Source organism: Protopterus annectens, chromosome 7.part0 (genome assembly GCF_019279795.1).
Source record: "Protopterus annectens isolate FY-2018-M chromosome 7.part0, PAN1.0, whole genome shotgun sequence".
NCBI classification, from domain to species: domain Eukaryota; kingdom Metazoa; phylum Chordata; order Ceratodontiformes; family Protopteridae; genus Protopterus; species Protopterus annectens.
The window spans coordinates 139,790,485-139,808,743 of NC_056739.1; the positions used below are offsets into that span (position 1 = coordinate 139,790,485).

General features: G+C 41.8%; 1 protein-coding gene across 1 annotated transcript in view; it reads right to left on the reverse strand.

Annotated features, from left to right (window-relative positions):
* Positions 1 to 11,545: 11,545 nt before the first annotated feature.
* The window catches only part of FANCE (FA complementation group E), a 797,034-nt gene continuing 790,320 nt past the window's right edge, over positions 11,546 to 18,259 (reverse strand). Inside the window, exon 11 of the mRNA XM_044076581.1 lies at positions 11,546 to 16,317. Within this exon, the coding sequence (XP_043932516.1) occupies positions 16,213 to 16,317 (105 nt within the window). The 3' untranslated portion in view covers positions 11,546 to 16,212. The remainder of the gene's footprint in view (positions 16,318 to 18,259) is intronic.

Genomic DNA, 18,259 nt, shown 5'->3' on the forward strand with positions numbered 1-18,259 from the left:
AGGCAAACGGGTCTATCGCTGGGCTCTCCTATTTGTTTCTCAACATGTTGAATATCTTTGGTTCCAGTTTCCACTCGTGTGGGTCCATGAGATTTCTGCTTATGTCATCTGCCAGTGTATTTAGATTTCCTGGCAGGAATTGAGCCTGTAGGTACACTTGGTAGCTCAAGGCTGTGTTCCACAGAGCCATAGCTAGTCGGCAGAGAGGGTATGAGTGGGTTCCCCCTGCTTGTTTATGTACCACATAACAGTGGTGTTGTCCGTCTTTACCAATAATTGTCCTGGAAGAATGTGATCCTTGAAGGCTGTCAGAGCATACTGTACAGCTAACATTTCTTTTTGATTGATATGCAGGTGCATTTGACTTGGGTCCCATTTGCCCTGAATGCACTACCCTGCCAAGTGAGCCCCCCATGCATAGTGTGATGCGTCTGTTGTTAGGGTTTGGGCGGCAGGGGGTAAAGTGAATGGCAGTCCCTTGTTTTGGTGGCAGACCTCTGCCCACCAAAGGAACTCTATCTGTAGACAAGGTATGATAGGAATCATTGATTCTAGATCCTGAGAATGTTGACACCATAAGCTTTTTAGATACCATTGTAGTTTCCTCACATGCAGTCTTGCATATGGAATTAATAGAATGCAGGAGGCCATGAACCCCAGGGCTTGCAGAATTTTCCTTGCAGATAGCTGGGTCTTTGTGGCCAGTAGTTTGAAGTAGGCTGTCAAATGAACTTTTTTCTCTGGCGTGAGGTAGACCATCTGGGAAGTTGTATTCAAGCTTGCTCCCAGGAATACAATTTGTTGGCAGGGTACAAGATGTGACTTCTTTTCATTTATGGTGTACCCCAGAGAAGTTAGCAATTTCTTTACAAATGCCAGCTGATTTAATAATATTTCCTGGCTTTCTGCCTGAATTAGACAATCGTCCAGGTATGGGTATATTTGAATATTACTTTGCCTGCAAAATGCAATGACTGGAGCTAGGCACTTTGTGAATACCCTGGGCGCCGTAGATAAGCCAAAGGGCAGTGCAGAGAACTGACAGTGCATGAAGCCTGCTCTGAAGCATAAGTATCTTCTGCAAGATTCCCTTATTGGGATGTGCAGGTAGGCTTCCTTTAAATCCAGTGTTGCCAACCAGGCATCTTTGCCTAGCATGGGAAGCAGCTGATGAAGAGTTAGCATCTTGAATTTTGGGATTACCAAAAATGCGTTTAGGATAGACAGATCCAGGATAGGACACCAGGAATGGTCTTTTCTGTGTACCAGGAAAAGTCTTGAGTAAAAACCTTGTCCCCATTCTTCTTCTGGAACACAATGAATGGCCCAGATGCTTAAAAGAGAGAGAACTTGCTTTTGAGCCTCTGCCCACTGATTTGAGGGTAGGCCAGGCCAGCCATTTCGGGTTGGTAAGGAGTGGAAGTGGAATCTGTATCCTTGGGAAACTATATTTAAAACCCATTTGTCCTGGGTAATGAGTTCCCAATTTTTTGCCTGCACAGCAATCTTTCCCCCTAAAGGAGCAGTCAGTTGAGCAGGACTTGGAAGGTTTAAAGTTAAGTCATTGAGACAGTTTACCATAAGGGGGAGTCTTACTACTCCCTGCTTTGGAAGTGGGAGCCCCCTCACTGCTTAGGCCTGTGAGTACCTTGGGACAGAAGCCTGGGTGTTCTGCTGATTCTAGGTTTGGACTGAGAAGGCCTGGAAGAGGCAGGAAAAGACCAATTTTTAGAGGGCCAATGCCTACTAAATCTGGGAGGTTGTACTAGCAGGAAATCTTTAACAGTTTGCAGAGATTTAGCTTTTTCCTCCATCTTTTTAAGTACTTCTTCTAATTTGTTGCCAAACAGATGGTCTTGGTTTAAGGGAGCATTCAGTAATTAAGCTTTAACTTGATCTGGCAAAGATTGCTCCTTAAGCCAAGCATGCCTTCTAAGTACAGACCAAGTGACAGCAGCCCTGCAAGATGCCTCTAAGGAATCAAAACCACAGTGCAAAGTATGCTTTCCAACTTGTTCAGCAGAATGCATTAAATCCTGTAATTCTTTATTTTCAGCACAATCAGGAATCAGCAACATTTTTTGTTTAAGCAATCCAATAATATGCTGCTGATACTTTAACATATGAAACTGGCAGTTTAAAGCCCAAATGGCCAAAGTTGCAGAAGTGTATACCTTCTTACCCCATCTATCCAGTACCCTGGAATCTCTATCAAAGGGGATATGATTTTTGGCAGTAGTAGCCTTAATGCCCTTGGGTCCCTGTGAAATGATCTCAGGATCCGCAGTAGGATTTTTAAAGAGGAACTTGTGAGAGTCAGGAACCCTGTAATATCCATCAGGTTTTCTGGGAGCAGGAGGTAAAGTGTCAAGAGGCTAGGCTAGATTCCGAGAAGGCATCATCTACAATGTCCAGTACAGGAGGGATAGCTAAAGGCCTGTGTTGAGGCAGGAGTAAGAATTCCCTAAGCCTCTTTTTGGAGTCAGAGTAATCCTGGCTTTCCCAGCGGAAATGCTCCCTAAGAGTATGCAAGGTTTCATCAAAAGAGAAATCCGCTGGAGGGGAAGCAGCGGGAATGGAGTCCTCTGCATCAGACTCCTCATAGGTAGATAAGGGTAAATCCTGGTCATCAGAAAAAACTGAAATTTCAGAATTCTGATCAGAAGAATCAGAAGGAAAATCAGTCCTAGGTCTCTTACAGGGGGAACGGTGGCTTCCCCTGATTAGAGTAATAAGGTCCTCAGCCATTCTTATCATTTGTTTTGTAGACATAGGGGCCTGACCATGCGGTCTGGGCTTCAGTTTTTTAGGCATAGATCGAATTTTAGTCCTTGAAAAAGAAGATGGTGTCGGTTTAATATGCAAGTCAGTACGCTTGAATACACTCTCAGAAGCCGGTGCCTGCACAGCGGCTCCGGACCCATCCAAGGTAGAGACATCCGCAGGTTCCACAGTCGAAGAAGCATCTCGCACTGGACTCCGAATGGGTCTCAGTAGAGGCCTGAGAATCTGCAGTAGCAGGTATCAGGGGCTGCGAAAGTGCCTGAGTACCGGCGAACTGGCGACTAGCTTAGGAGAAGCGTCGTCGGCAGCTTTGGACCTATGCAGTCTGTCTCTGTCTTTATCTTTGCATTTTTTCAGAAAGTCAGTAGACGGGTGGCTTAGCTAAGCCCTTTCTAGATAATTGAACGGAGTACCAAAATATTTGGATGTGAAAATGAACCAATGACGAACAGTATGAGGTTTGAATAAGGCACAAAACCGACAGCGAGGTACGTCGTGGTCTGGGCCTAAGCAAGGAATGCAGTACGAATGAAAATCTTTATGAGGTATTTGCTTTCCACAAGAAATACAATTGTTAACTTTTACTGACATTGGTTTAGAGCAAGAAAAAGGATCCCCAATGGGGTACTTAGCTTAGTTGAAGACTTTGGATCTGAAATTCGAAAACGAAAATTTCAGGAGTCGGCCGAATGGCACTTGCGAACTGCTTCTGCTTCGGGCACCAGATGGCAAGAAAGACTGATAAAAATGTCGTCGGCTGCATGCTTTATACCCCTGACTACCTGACGTCATGGAAGATGAGACAGCAACCGACGCAGGACCCAAGACTTTGATAATCAGGCTGATTGAAGGCTACTGCAAGCAGATAACCCAAATGTGATGACTGCAACAATGAAACACAAAGAACATCTGGTTCACTCACCACAGTACTTCTCTGACAAACCTCAGAAATGGAATCTTACAAGATAAGTGATGTTGATGTTGAGTCCAGCTTGACATGATGTACTAATAAATTTTTTACGTGGCCTACAGATTTTATTGCTCATGTCATGCCTTTTCCACATAGCTACTTATGCTTCTGCTGTTTTTATATACAAAAGTAAGGTGTTCTCCTAAACACCCTGCAAGTTGCTGATTGTCAGTGAGGCTGGCCCAGTTCTTAATATTGGCCTTAATTGTACTGACATCCCAGGTGTAAGTTAGAAGGCCACCATCCCAACTTTTCTCTTCTTTTGGGTTACGGTGGCCTGCTACCAGGCAATCTGTCAAGGTTTTGTTTTTTAGGGAATTTGTGAGGAAATATTTTTATGTACTAAAGGTACCAACCATACTAAAAAATAATAAAAAGGGATGTGAAGAATGTGTATAAACATATACATGTTTAGTTACTTTAACCTCAATTCTAATTTGATTAGATTTACTACACTCTTGCATCACACTAGAGATTTAAACGATTGATTCAAAACACACATTTTTTCATGATGCTGTTACCATAAAGTTTTGGAATAATTCCCCCATTTAGCATACTGGTGCACACTCATGCACACACCTGCACCCTTTTATAAATTACTAGTTTACTTCATCCAGTGTTTTCTGTATTTTTGTGTGTTTTTTCTACTGGTTTACATTGTATAAACATTTTTTGGGGCTATAAACATGAAAACTGTCATGACAGGTGTGTTTTTATTTCTCTCAACTGGAAAGCATTGACATTTTTTTCTGAGCTGCGAATATCTTAGTTTTTATGCACATACATATGGATGGATGTTTATTAGATAGTATTACACAAATATATATTCATAGTGTTCTAATCAGATAAATGTGTATGGTTAGATAGCTTTGGGTGTCTTTTTTGTATCTATCTAGTTAGTTATTTTTACTTATCTACCTATGTACGTGGACAGTGCATATAAAAAGCTTACACACCCCTGTTAAAATGCCAGGTTTTTGTGATACAAAAAAATGAGACCACAATAAAATGAGACCACAATAAATCATTTCAAAACTTTTCCCACCTTTAATGTGACCTATAAACCTGTACAATTCAACTGAAAAACAAACAAATCTGTTAAGAGGAAAACATATAAAAAAAAAAAAATAACATACAATAAGCTGGTTGCATAAGTGCACACACCATTAAACTGATACTTTGTGTGTGCATACCCTTAAACTAATACTTATTTTGAAGCACTTTTTGATTTAATTACAACATTCAGTCTTCTTGGATAGGAGTCTATCAGCATGGCACATCTTGACTTGACAATATTTGCCCACTCTTCCTTGCAAAAGCACTCCAATATTGGATTTAGGTCTGGACTCTGGCCGGACCATTCCAAAACTTTAATTTTCTTCTGGTGAAGCCATTCTTTTGTTGATTTGGATGTATGCTTGGGATCATTGTCATGCTGAAAGGTGAAATTCCTCTTCATCTTCAGCTTTCTAGCAGATGCCTGAAGGTTTTGGGCCAAACGTGAATGGTATTTGGAACTGTTGATAATTCCCTCCACCTTGACTAAAGCCCCAGTTCCAGCTGAAGAAAAGCAACCCCAAAGCATGATACTGCCACCACTATGCTTCACACAATGATCTAATGTTAAACATCCATAACCTCAGATCCAGTCACCCTGGAATTAATAACCTAGTCAGACCAAAAATGAATCTGACTGGTGAGGAGTGGAAATTCTCACCTACTGATGTCTCCAGTTGCAATTCCTTTCCCCTTATTATCTGCCAAATCAAGAAGCCTCCCCATTCCAGTATCATCATGTATCATCTTATGAAGCAGCCCATAATTCTTCTACTTGTGAGAAATGCATCTACATCAGTAGCCTGGAATCCATGCTGTCTCACATCACAGTCAGTACTCCTGAAAAAGAGGAGATTACCAGCACAAACACCACACCGCCCACATCACATAGCTAAGCAAAACACATACCCACCTATGTAGAGGTCCTCAATAAAAACTTACCTAAACAGCAGAGACCTCCAAAACACACACAATCATTCTACACACAACACTAAACACATCACATACAGCAGACAACACAACAGTGTCTCACAAACACAGCCCATACGGTATAACAATAAACCAAACATAGTAGTCATTGGTGGCTCAGCTGTGAAACATACCAATGTCCCCCTCACCAGGCTTGACAAGGAGAAGATCACAGTCATTTGCCTGTTAGGTGCCAGAATCTGCCACATCACACACGCACTTAAGTCTCTCCACAACATGTGTAAGTATGACTCTGTCATTGTCCATGTTGGTGTGAATGACTTGAGATGTACCTCGCTGAACTATATTAAGAGAGACATGATTGAGCTTCTCAGAGTATGTGTCCCAGGCATTTATGACCATAGCCCTAAGCAGCATCTTACCTTCACCAAGAATGGTACCACAATATCAACAAAAAATAATTTACTTCAACAACTGGCTTAGTTTCTGGTGTCATTCCAATGGGATCCAGTATCTGTCTGCCCTGGATGACATGACTGACAGGCCTCAGTGCTTTGCCAGAGATGGCCTCCACCTGTCACCCCTGGGATTCTGGATCCTGGCCAAGGCTCTTGCCTCCCCCATTGTGCCTTTTTTAGGCAATGTCTCAAAGACAAATCCTCCAACATAAAAGATCTGTCAAAAAGCAAACTGAAGGTCATGCTGCTTAATGCTAGGAGCCTTAACCTGAAAATGCACTCACTGGAGGCTCTCCTCGCACTGGAAGATGCCGATGTCTGTGTGGTCACGGAAACTTGGTTCAAGGCTGCGGAGAGCATTGACAAGTTATACCTCATTCCACACATTCCAATGCCAAAATGAGGTCGGGAAGACTAAGGGTGGCGGAGTCTCTATCTTCATTAAGGACAGGCACACCTCCAGACTGGTTTGCCAGCATGATGCACTGGAACTACTCCAGGTGAAATTGATAATTGGCAAAACACCCATCCAAGTTATAGCCAGCTATAGACCCCCTTCCATGACTCAGGACACCCACTCCTCTTACCTGGGATCTACTTGACTCCATCAAGTTACCCCTAACATCCTGATCCTTGATGACTTCATCTACCCCACCACAGACTGGGTAAACTATTCTTGCACTAATGCACTCACCCAAAAATTCCTTGACTTCATCAGTTCTAACACACTAGACCAGCTCGTCTCATCCCCCACAAGGGGAGATAACATTCTGGACTTTGTTCTCACCAATACGGGTGACCGCTGCACCACTCCCATAGTATGTCCTTCCCTGGTGAGATCAGATCATCCGTCTGTCATATTCAAAGTTTCTATGTCACCCAACCCCTCCCCAGCCGTACCTAGGCTAAAAAACGTCTGAAAAGTGACTACAACCTCCTAAGGGAGGGTATCAGTAGCTTCACACCACCACCCCCTCAGAGCATGCAGACAACTATGCTGAACAGTACGCCAATGTAGTATACAAGCACCTGTACAACTGCATGGACACACCAATACCCAACAGAACTAAAACCTGCTCCTCAAAGAAACATAAACCTATCTGGTGGACATCCACAATGAACAAGCTTTACAACAAAAGAAAGAACCTGTTGTCCAAGGGTAAAAAGGAACAAATTCCAAATTGGAAAAACTTCATTCTTAGCCTCAACAAGCAAATTAGATCACTAGTGAAAACCTCCACAGCCAATTATGAATTGAAACTAACCTCCAAAACAAAGGGAAACCAAAAGGCCTTCTTTAGTTACGTCAGGAACCTCCATGGCAAAGCCCAGGCTTGTTCTGAATTACTACTTAACGGTATCACTTGCACTGATCCTGTTGACTTAGCCAACCAGCTAGCATATAACTTCACCACCCCTGTTCCCTCTCAAAGGCCCATTCGATATCCCCGATACTTGTCCCGCACCTCACATCTCCATAGATCAAGTGTTAAAGGCATTATCCAAAGGAAAAAACACAGCTTCCATGGGACATGACGGCATCCCAGGCTGTATTCTGCACCAACTCCAGCAAGAACTAGCTTTGCCATTGAGCACCCTATTCACCCACAGCCTAAGTACAGACTTCATTCCAGCAGAGTGGAAAACTGCCATTGTCATCCCTTTGCACAAAGGTGCTGCTAGTAATGACCATGGAAATTATTGCTCCATTAGCATGCCAAGTCTCATCTGTAAAGCCATGGAGCATATTACTATGGATCTTATAAACAAGGACATAGGCAATCTCCAGGCACTTGAACCCACCCAGTTCATATTTGTCAACGGCAGATCTTGCCTGTTGAACCTGGTTGACTTCTTTGAGACGGTCACCAAGGCCCTGGATGAGGGAAAGTTAGTACATACAGCTTACCTTGACTTGGCCAAGGCCTTTGACACAAACACCCACTCGGGAATCATTGAAAAGCTAACACAACTTGGCGTAAATCCCTGTCTCATCAGCTGGTTGGCCAACTGGCTCCCCCATAGGACCCACAAGGTTAAAACAGGTGCCTCCAACTCCGACAGCAGACCTGTCACTAGTGGTGCTCTCCAGGGATCTGTCCTGGTACCCCTACAGTTTGGCATCTACTTCTCAGAGGTCCAGGCAAAGACAAAAGGCATGTGGCTGACCAAATATGCGGACGACTGTACATTGGGTGGTGTCATTGACTCCCCAAATGATGTTAACATACTGCAACAGGGTCTCACAGCAACAAATGACTGGTGTCAAAGTCATGGTCTCAAGCTAAATGGAAAAAAAAATGCATTATCATACCTTTTAGCAAAATCACGGCCCCTACTGAGTACTACATAAACGGCAACCCCATAAGCACACACCCTGTGGTGAGGGACCTGGGTACTCAGGTTGACAACAATCTCACATTCGACCATCATGTAGCGGCAGTGGTCAGAAAACCCTATTACTTGGTTCATCTCACAAGTAAAGGGACTGCATCCAAAAAAAAAGTAGGTTATTACCTCTATGTACTCCTCCCTCATTAGGCCAATAAATGAATATAATGCCATGTTTGGAATGTACTTCTCCAAACATCTGCACCAACTGGAAAGGCCACAGAAATACCTCACAAAGAGAATCCATGGCCCCCAACACCTGTCCTATGTGAACAGGCTCAAATCACTATAACTCTACTCGGTATCATACAGATTGCTCAGAGGTGATCTGTGTCTTGCCTACAAGGCAATCTTGGAACCCGCCCTACTAGAGATGCTCCATATCTGTAAGTCTAACTCCTTGCGCATTACCCGCTTGGAAATCCTAAATCTAATATGCAACATCAACAAAACCTGCTGGAGAGACAGGTTTGTCTCTCAGAGGTTGCCCCGTCTCTGGAACAGACTTCTCATACATGTCAGAGTACCTCGCTGACCCTCTTCAAGTGCAAACATGATGAGTGGATGGGAAACCACAAATTTGTCCCAGGGGTTCCACCTGTGTCCCTCATTGACAGGGGCAACAGGTGCTGACTGAGGTTTCTTTTTAGGGATAAACTCTTGGTTAGGCTTGTAAGGGTCCCAGGGCCATTAGCCTAGTACCCTCCTATGATCTATGAAAACCAAATGTAAATGCAACAAGGGAGTCCCCACCCTGATTTACTCGTTACCCTGTACCCCTATACTCACTTTTAACGTGATTTCCACTTTCTAATGGGCTACTGTTAGGTCCATGTACTAAGTGCAACACCCATCTCTAAACATATTATGGGGTTTCTTTCTCCTGTGGTTTAACAGTCATTGACTGTTCATTTTCACTAACAACCATAGCTGTAACACAGCTTACATACCGTGTACCTCTTGATGGTTTCACATCTAATAGTGCTAATTGGAAGGCACTCAGATTACTGTCTTGTTCAGATCAGAGCTGGTTATAACTATCATATCATGATCACATATTTGGCAACTGTATGTGCAGTAAAGCAGGTGGTGCATATGTCAAAATATGCAATCTGTACATTACCTGTATCCCATTTTAAAATATCCTGCATATAATTACTGCAAAGCTTGTTATAATCTCTGTTGTATGTTGTATTTGCCTTATGTCAGAATTATATTTGAAAATAAATTGTCCAGTTTGATCATTTAAGAGAGGCCGTTACCATACATATATTCTTCCTTCTTAAGCCTCTGCTAACCTACTAGAGATTCCCCCTGTACAGTAATGCAGATACACTTCTACTCCTTGCTAAACAGAGAAAGGATCCAAAATGGTTTAACATCTTCTTGGATATCTAGAATAAAAAGAACAAAAACTACAGACAAATTAGTAGGCCAAAATATATATTTTTAAACTATAATACAAAACAATTAGACCAAGACTGAATATTTGTATTAAAGAAAACCTCCGGAAAAGAAACCCCTGTGAGTACCCCAACCCATTAAACTAGTAAAGTCATATAAGACCTTACCGTAACAGTATATTTTCAGCTAGCTCACTGCTGCAGTACTGCTGATTTATAGGACTTATCATACCAAAGATACTGTACATCCTGCCAGTCTACAAGAGTTTAGGGACTCTTCCTCTCATGCCATATGTACAACCTAAGACCTCATACTTAAAGAATGTACAGGTCTGAAAATACTCCAAGCACAAGGAGTGAGGTTAATGCACACAGAGGGCAGTCTCACACATATGATGGTAAAAAAGGAGGGACGAAAACTAGCAGGGGTCCACCTTAGTCAAGAATAGAAGACAAAGAGAATCCGCGGGAAGGTGCACATACTGCAAAAAGGGATCTATTCTACGATCTGATGTTATGGTATCTTACACATCTCTGCTATGTTCTGCATTCGATCTCTGTCACATCATCACTGACTTAACGGGGTGATTCTCAAAGCTTTAAGCTGAAAAGGTGCAGGTTTGAGGAACAGAGCTGGTGTCTAATAAACCTTGAAGAATGGTTCTGGCAAAAACTGCACCATCTCTGGGAAAAAGCATCTATTTGGTACTGTTGTGTAAAAATGTGAATAGAAGAGACCACAGCTATGGCAGAATGTGCTTTGACTTAACTTGGATGTGCTTTATCATGGAAGGAAAGCAAAAATGGGCATCCACCTAGAGACAGTTTTAGAGTCTGCAATGTCTAACGTTCTTTCCTACATAAGAAACAGAAATGTTGGTTTCTTGATTGTTTTTCTCTTATCTAGGCAGAATCTGTACTATCTGTGGGCATCCAGCAAATGAACAATCCTTCCACCTTTACAATGAGGACTGGAAAAAAGAAGATGAATATACTGATTCAGAGAAAATGCAGACACAACTTTTGGCATAAACAAGGGGGTTAGTTATGAGATTAATCCTGTTTTTTTTTTTTTTTAATTAGTAAATAGCTACACATGACAGCCTGTAAATGAAAAACCCTTTTGACAGATAAAGCCACTATCAAAATTGTCTTTCAATTCAAGAATTGTAATGATGAAAACAAAGCTGGTTCAAAAGGTGGAAGGGTTAATTTTTCAAGAGCATAATTCAAGTCCCCTCCCAAAAAAGGAGTGGATTTTCTGGAAGGACCGATGTGGAGGACACGATTCAAGAACTGAACTAATAATGTGGAGAGAGAGAGAGAGTAGGGTTACCACCTGTCCCACTTTGCGAGGGACAGTCCCTCTTTGGGCAGTTGTGTCCTGCAAAAATATTGTAAGAATGGCAACTGTCCTGAAATATTAGGGCAAAATAATTTCCTATATTTTATGTAATAGTTGCATAAAATAGTTATTCTGTATCTGAAACACCTAAATGTTATAGGAAACAGAATAAGCAACTAAAATGCTACAAGAATAAGCTTTTATTTAGGCAAAAAAGTGAAGTTCTGTCCCTTGTACTGGCCGTGGGCATGTTTTGGGCTGCAAAATCTGATGTTTGTACCACAACTGTCCCACTTCAGCCATCTGAAAAGTTGGCAACCCTAAGAGAAAGAGGAGAATCAGCTGGAAGGTAGGCAAGCTGAATTGGCTGATAAATGCACCTTGATACAGGTGTATGCTAGACTTCAGTTGAGCAGCTCATACGAATATCTGGAGGATAATGAGGACCCCCCCACTAGTTATGGATCTTGTTCTCTGTTGCGGCACCACTTAGAAAATGTTTTCCATTTTGTAACATAAGATTTTCTTGTTGTAGATTTTCTGCACTCCATTATTAACCATAACACATCCTCACTGTAAAGGTGCCTGATGGAAAGAAGAAGCCTATCAACCAGACGGTCAGTGTAGGTTTGGCTAATTTACAGTGCCCCTTTGTTATAGCAGCAAGTCTATCTCATGGGGAAACTTGTGATTGCCTTAGACTAGGTGAAAAAGAATGGTCAGGACCAAAATGGAGTCACCAGCAGCATTTTAGATAGTCTTTCTGAATCTTCAGAAGGCCCTTCGTGATGACAGGAAAGGAGGGGAAAGCATACAGGAATTTCCCCTTACATGGAAAGGAGAAAGTGTCCATCTTCCAGGCTCCTCTGCATGGAACTCTGAAGCATAACAGTCTGAGCTGCCTGTTGAGAATGGAGGCAGAAATCTTTCTGGGGAGTTCCCCACTGATGGGCACTCTGAGGACCTCTCAGTTCAGCATCCACTCATGAGGGTGTGCTTGGATCTGCTCAAGTAGTCTGCCACTGACTTTTATTCTGAAGGAATGTAAGGGACCTATAAAAATGATGTGATACATTGCAAAGTCCCAAGCCATCATGACAGTCTGCAAAGGGGGTGGGACTTTATTCCCCCATTTGCTGATGTCTCACATGGCTGTAATATCGTCTGTTAGAATTTGAAAGGGTCTTGGAATACAGAGGTAATGAAGGATCTGAAGGGTAACAATCAGGGTTTTTATTTCTTTGATGTTTGTTCCTGTCTTTTTTGGACCAGACTCCCTAAACTTTGATATCTTTTGAACAAGGTCTGTGCCGTCTTCTGACACCTTTTATTTTTGGGGAGGAACAATAAAAGGCACCCCCTGAATTGATTATTATTTGGCCAATGCACCAAAACATTTTTTTTCTTCTCAAATTGCAACAGAGGGATTTGGAAAGATAGAGGATGACAGTTCCATGCCAAAACTGATTTGAGATACCACTGTATCCGCCTCATGTGGACTCTGGCATTTGGGATAATTTGGATTGTGGATGCCATGCATCTCAGGACTCTCAAAATCTGTTGAGGTCATTTGAAGGTTTGTCAAGGAAAGGAAGTAAGTTGCCAGAATTTAGACTCTGTCTGAAGTGGGGAATGCTACTGTGGTGGAAGTATTCAAGAGGCACCAAGGGAACATCAGAGGCTGAGTAGGTTCCACATTGGATTTTTTACTTTCATGAAGAAAAAAAGATTAATTGTGAAGCGTAAGTCCTGAAGAATGTTTTGAACAGAATTGGCCTACATCAAGAAATCATCTAATTATGGATAAATATTGATACCTTGGAGTCTACAGAGAGCTATGACAGGAACTAAGCATTTCTTGAAATCCCCTGGTGCTGTAGGCATACCAAAGGACAAAACAGTAAATTTAAAGTGATACCCCAAAGCACAAAATCTTTGTCCGAATAAGGATATACACCAAAAAGTATTGGGAAAACTGACAGGAGAAAGGTTTTAGAAGGTAAATATCTTGAATTTTTGAACTTTTAGGAAGATGTTTAAAAGGGATACATCCTGAATTGGTCTCCACATTCTCTCATATAAGAACCAGGAAAAGTATGGAGTAAAAACCCTTTCTTATTTGAGAGGAGGTAACAGGTTGTATTATTCCCCAATAAAACAGATCTAAAAGAATTGGAAGGACAAGATGTTGACTTCAGGGGACTTGAGAAAACCCAGAGAATATTGATGGAGAATTCCAGTGTATTCTGTAAATATTGCTTACTATGTCCAAAACCCAAGCATCTGAAGTTACTGCTCTCCAAAGGAAGGGAAAGGGATGGTCTCCTACTAGGCTGGGAAAGGGTTGGTCAAGAAGGTAGAAGCTTTGTCTGAAAAAGGCTACATCGGGTGCTTTGAATTCAGACTTTTGAAATTTGTGGAAAAAATGGTCCAGATTTGGAAGTTCTTCTGCAACTTAGTGATGGGAGGAAGGAAGGAAGCTGCTTACAACCTCACATTATCTTTCCTCTAGTTTCGTGAATATCACAGCAGAAGAGATGCCAAGCAGATTATCTTTGTCCAAAGGTGTACTGAAAAGTTTGTCGTTTACATCATCAAGAGGGACTGGATTCTCTGAGGCAAGCATATCTTTGGAGAACTTCAGCAGTTGCATCTGTGCTGGAAGAAGCATCATATACCTACACTTAATAGAACGCCTTGCTACCTGAAAGCTTGAATTAAGTACGTTCTGTAAGGAGGATTTAATGTCAGGAATGTTAGAAATCAGTTTAGACATTTTATTGAATCTAGTCATATGAGTCTGTTAATTAATGCTATGGAAGGACAAGTCATATGAGTTTGATAATTAATGTCATGGAAGGACAAGGTGGCAGATGTGTAAAATTTTTTTTACCATATCAGTCCATGTCCCAGCTATCCCCATCATTAGGTAAGGTACTGGTGTAAGGCAGAAATTTGGAAATTGTATCTGATTGCACAAAAACAACTGCTGGATCAGAAGCAGGTTTTTATATAAATATTTATGAGTATTGGGTACCTTATGAAGCATGTCTGACTTCTTAGCAGCAGGTGGCTCTGACTCAGAAGCCAGAGAAGCAGACAAGAAAGCATTGTCCAAAATCTGTAGTCCAGGCAGACTAACTGAGGTTTGTGGTACTTCCATATTCATAACCTCATAATATATTTTTGGAGAGTCAGATAATTGTTCTTTCCAGTTAAAGTGATCTATCATTTTATAAAAAGTGTTTCAAAAGAAAGAACCTCATGAGTGAGATCAGAAGACTGTGTCATCTACTTTAGACTCAGTCAACAGGAGGGTGAATTTAAGATGAATAATCCAGACTCCTAGATTCTGATCCAGAATAAAGTTCTTCAGAAGAGGACATCCTATTCCTTTTATGAGGTGTGGAAACAGATGGAGAAACTAACCAGGGAGGCTGCAAAGCCATAAGGGCTTTAAAAAGCCCTTGTGAGAAACTAAACCACTCCTGTTGAAGATCCCCAGGGGATCTGTTGGAAAAACATGCCCAGTCTTGTGTTTCTTCTTCCTGGGGATCTCTAAGGAAAGAGTATGAGGAAGAGCAGATTCCTGGACATTCCCTAAGGAAAGAGTATGAGGAGGAGCAGATTCCTGGACACTCCCTAAGGGAAAAGTATGAGGAGGAGCAGATTCCCGGGCATTCCCTAAGGAAAGAGTATGAGGAGGAGCAGATTCCTGGACACTCCCTAAGGGAAAAGTATGAGGAGGAGCAGATTCCTGGACATTCCCTATGGAAAGGGTATGAGAAGGAGCAGATTCCTGGACATTCCATTAAGGGCCCTGGGGCATCAGGTAAATATTTGTGGGAATGTCCTTCCCCTATCAGAGAGGATCAACCCTGGCTCTCCCTTCATGGCCAAATTCATCATCCGGTCATTCAGTAAGGATGTACTAAAAGCCTACGCCATGTTGGTCTCCCAAGGGGTCCTGACAGCGGAAGCAGGTACAGCACTGGGAAGGCCTGAAGGCTGATCAAGTGTCTCAATGGAGACGTGCAACATCAACCAAATAAAAGTAAACTTTTCAGAAATTTTGGTCTCTTCTTTTGACTCTTTTTAAACTGAATGGAACATCTGAGAGAGACAATCCATAGACCACCCTAGTATGCACCAAAGCTTGAAGATGTTTCTTTTTAATATAAAGTTTTTAGGAGCTTAAACAACTGCAAATTGTCTTGGGTATGAAGGACTGGTAAATGTAACACACACTGTAATTCTTGTTATATTCATAGCTTAAGCAAAAAAGACACCTACACTGTTTAGCCTTATAAAGGATCTGTTGACTGCAGTCTCATTTCCCCTTCTTACATGACAAGTAAAGTACAAATTTCCTCAAAAAAGTGAAAGAAAAAATGAAGAATCCACAACAAGGAACTTAACTGCTCACAACTGTAGCTGGCACAGGCTGAAAGGTTAATAGCAATGCAAATAAACTCTTCATTCAAGGACCGGCATCAAATGTTCTGTGGATTTTTACACCCATATGTCCTTTAAGAACAAACATGTCATCTCGTGCCTAGGTTGTAGGTCGGACATAAGGCGAGAAAGGAAGGGGCGTAAGCTTTTGTAGACGGCTCTAATGTATGTTATCCTTGGCAGGATACCTTCCATAAATCAGCTATACTGCAACAGTGATCTAATAAAGAACAGCAGGGGTCATCTAACAATGGATATTCCCTTGATACAAGGGAAGATCAACAGAAAATCCCATGACAGTTAGCTCTACAGTCTACTGCAATGAGACAGCACTGTTATGCTTCATGAAATGACAAAAGCCATCAGACAGTAACGCTGCATGTTGGCCCTCATTCAGTAACGGAAATCTAGCTTCTTCCATCATGCTGGTGTAATGCGTTTCAGAGCAGCTTGTAACGACTTCTTCAAAAAAGTGCCATTTGCAGCCAGGGCACAAGACAAGCTATTTTTGTGAACCACTGTTATCTGGAAAAGAAAAATTAAAATGTATACAATAACAGTTCGCTACTGTTACAAAAGTAAACAGTCTATTGTTACAAAAGGAAACAGTCTATTGTTACAAAAGTAAACAGTCTATTCTTCACTGTATTTTGCTATCTCTTCCCCAATAGCTGCCCACCAAAAAGCATTCATCTGTTCCAAAACACATGGAGCACTGCCAATGAATGGGTACTGAGGGCAACTTAATGGGGGTGGGGGCTGGAAAGAACCTTTCATCCTTCCCCTGGTTCCATTACTCTTTCCCCCTCCAAACAGCATTTCTCCCTAAGTAGTCAATATGTGTAGTAAAGAGGGCATGTTTTTATACTTACATCCCACTCCCTTCAGTACTCAGCACTGAGTTTTCTTGTTTTCCACTAGGAATAATCGGAAGTAATTTATGTACCCCCCTTCCTTCCACAAAAGGGCAAATGGCATTTCAGGTGTCTGCTTTCTTATCCTTATCAGCTGAGGGTTAACCCGGTCAGTGTTGCTGTGTTTAAGTCCTTCATAGCACTTCATGTACACCAGTTTTAGGTTTGCATTTTGTAATTCTTCCAGTATTTGCAAAATTAATTCAAGGTTTTCAATGTTATTTAGCAAGAGGAACAATGAGGTAACTGTCTAATGTCCCCACAATTAGAAATGTAAAATATTTTCATTATGACATTGATGACTTTCCAAGTACTGAATTCAACACAACAATGTAAACAGGCTGCACTATCCACGAAAGCAACATAGGATGAAACCCCATCATGTTGGCATCATAATGTTTAAACAGATATTGTTATACTGAATCATTTTCTAAACTCTTTAATAGGGCACACCACTTTAACAGATTTCTGTTGGCACCATGTCCTCACAATGACTGCACCTTTTGAAGTTAACACACCTCAAAAAGTACAGTTGTATAACATCTTATCATAAAAATAGATGTCCTACTTCTAGCTGCTGCAGTATTCTTTAGAGATGGGATAACCTACCGTGGATACCTGAACGTCCAGCCAGCAAACCAAAGCCTTATGTCCTTTGAGGCGACATATGTCAGATATATGTCCTATGCCCAAGGCATAGGGTACATAAGTGATGTACAAGTGCCTAAACGTCAGAACTGAATTTCCCCAGAAGAACTACAGCAACCCAAGAGGTAAAGGTTGACCATGTGCACCCAGGAAGGGAAAAATGAAGGAAGAAAAGGGAGACCTTTTCTTACAGAAGAAAAGACACTGAAAGGAAAACTGGGAGAAGGTGGGAGTGACTCAGTACTGCAACACGGACAAGTAAGAATCCACTGACATGGCAAGATCTTACACAAATGGACTATGTCCTTCCTTATCACTGTTACAGCATTCTTTACAGATGGGAGAGTACAGAAGCTACTGAAGAGGATGAAAAGAGGAAGACAGAGGAGTCTTCCAAAAAACAATGAAAGATGGCCCTGATGAAACCTGCTCTGGCTCAAGAAATGGTACCCAACTTATAATGCTTAGTAAAGGTATGTACAGAGGACCAAGTAGCAGCTTCCAAAATGGATCTAGCATCCAAACCCTTGAAGAAAGCACCAGAAGAGGCCACAGCCCTGGCAGAGTGAGCACAAACTGAAGAAAAAAAAGCTGCTTACCATGAAAAGAACAGCAAAAGGAAATGGTTTGCTTAGATACAGCTAAACCCAATCTCCTGGCATGAAAGGAAACAGAAAGCTGCTCAGATTTCCTGATATCTTTAGTTTTATCCAGGTAAAATCGGAGCTATGTAAATCCAAAGTCCAAAGGATTCTCTCACTATCATTCTGTGGAGAAAGGAAAAAAGAAGGAAGACAAATTGTTTGATTTAAGGACAAAGAATTGACCGCCTTGGACATGCAGGAAGGACACCCTGTCCTTGTGAACAAAACAAAAAAGGTGGAACTGCAATGAGCACCTGAAGT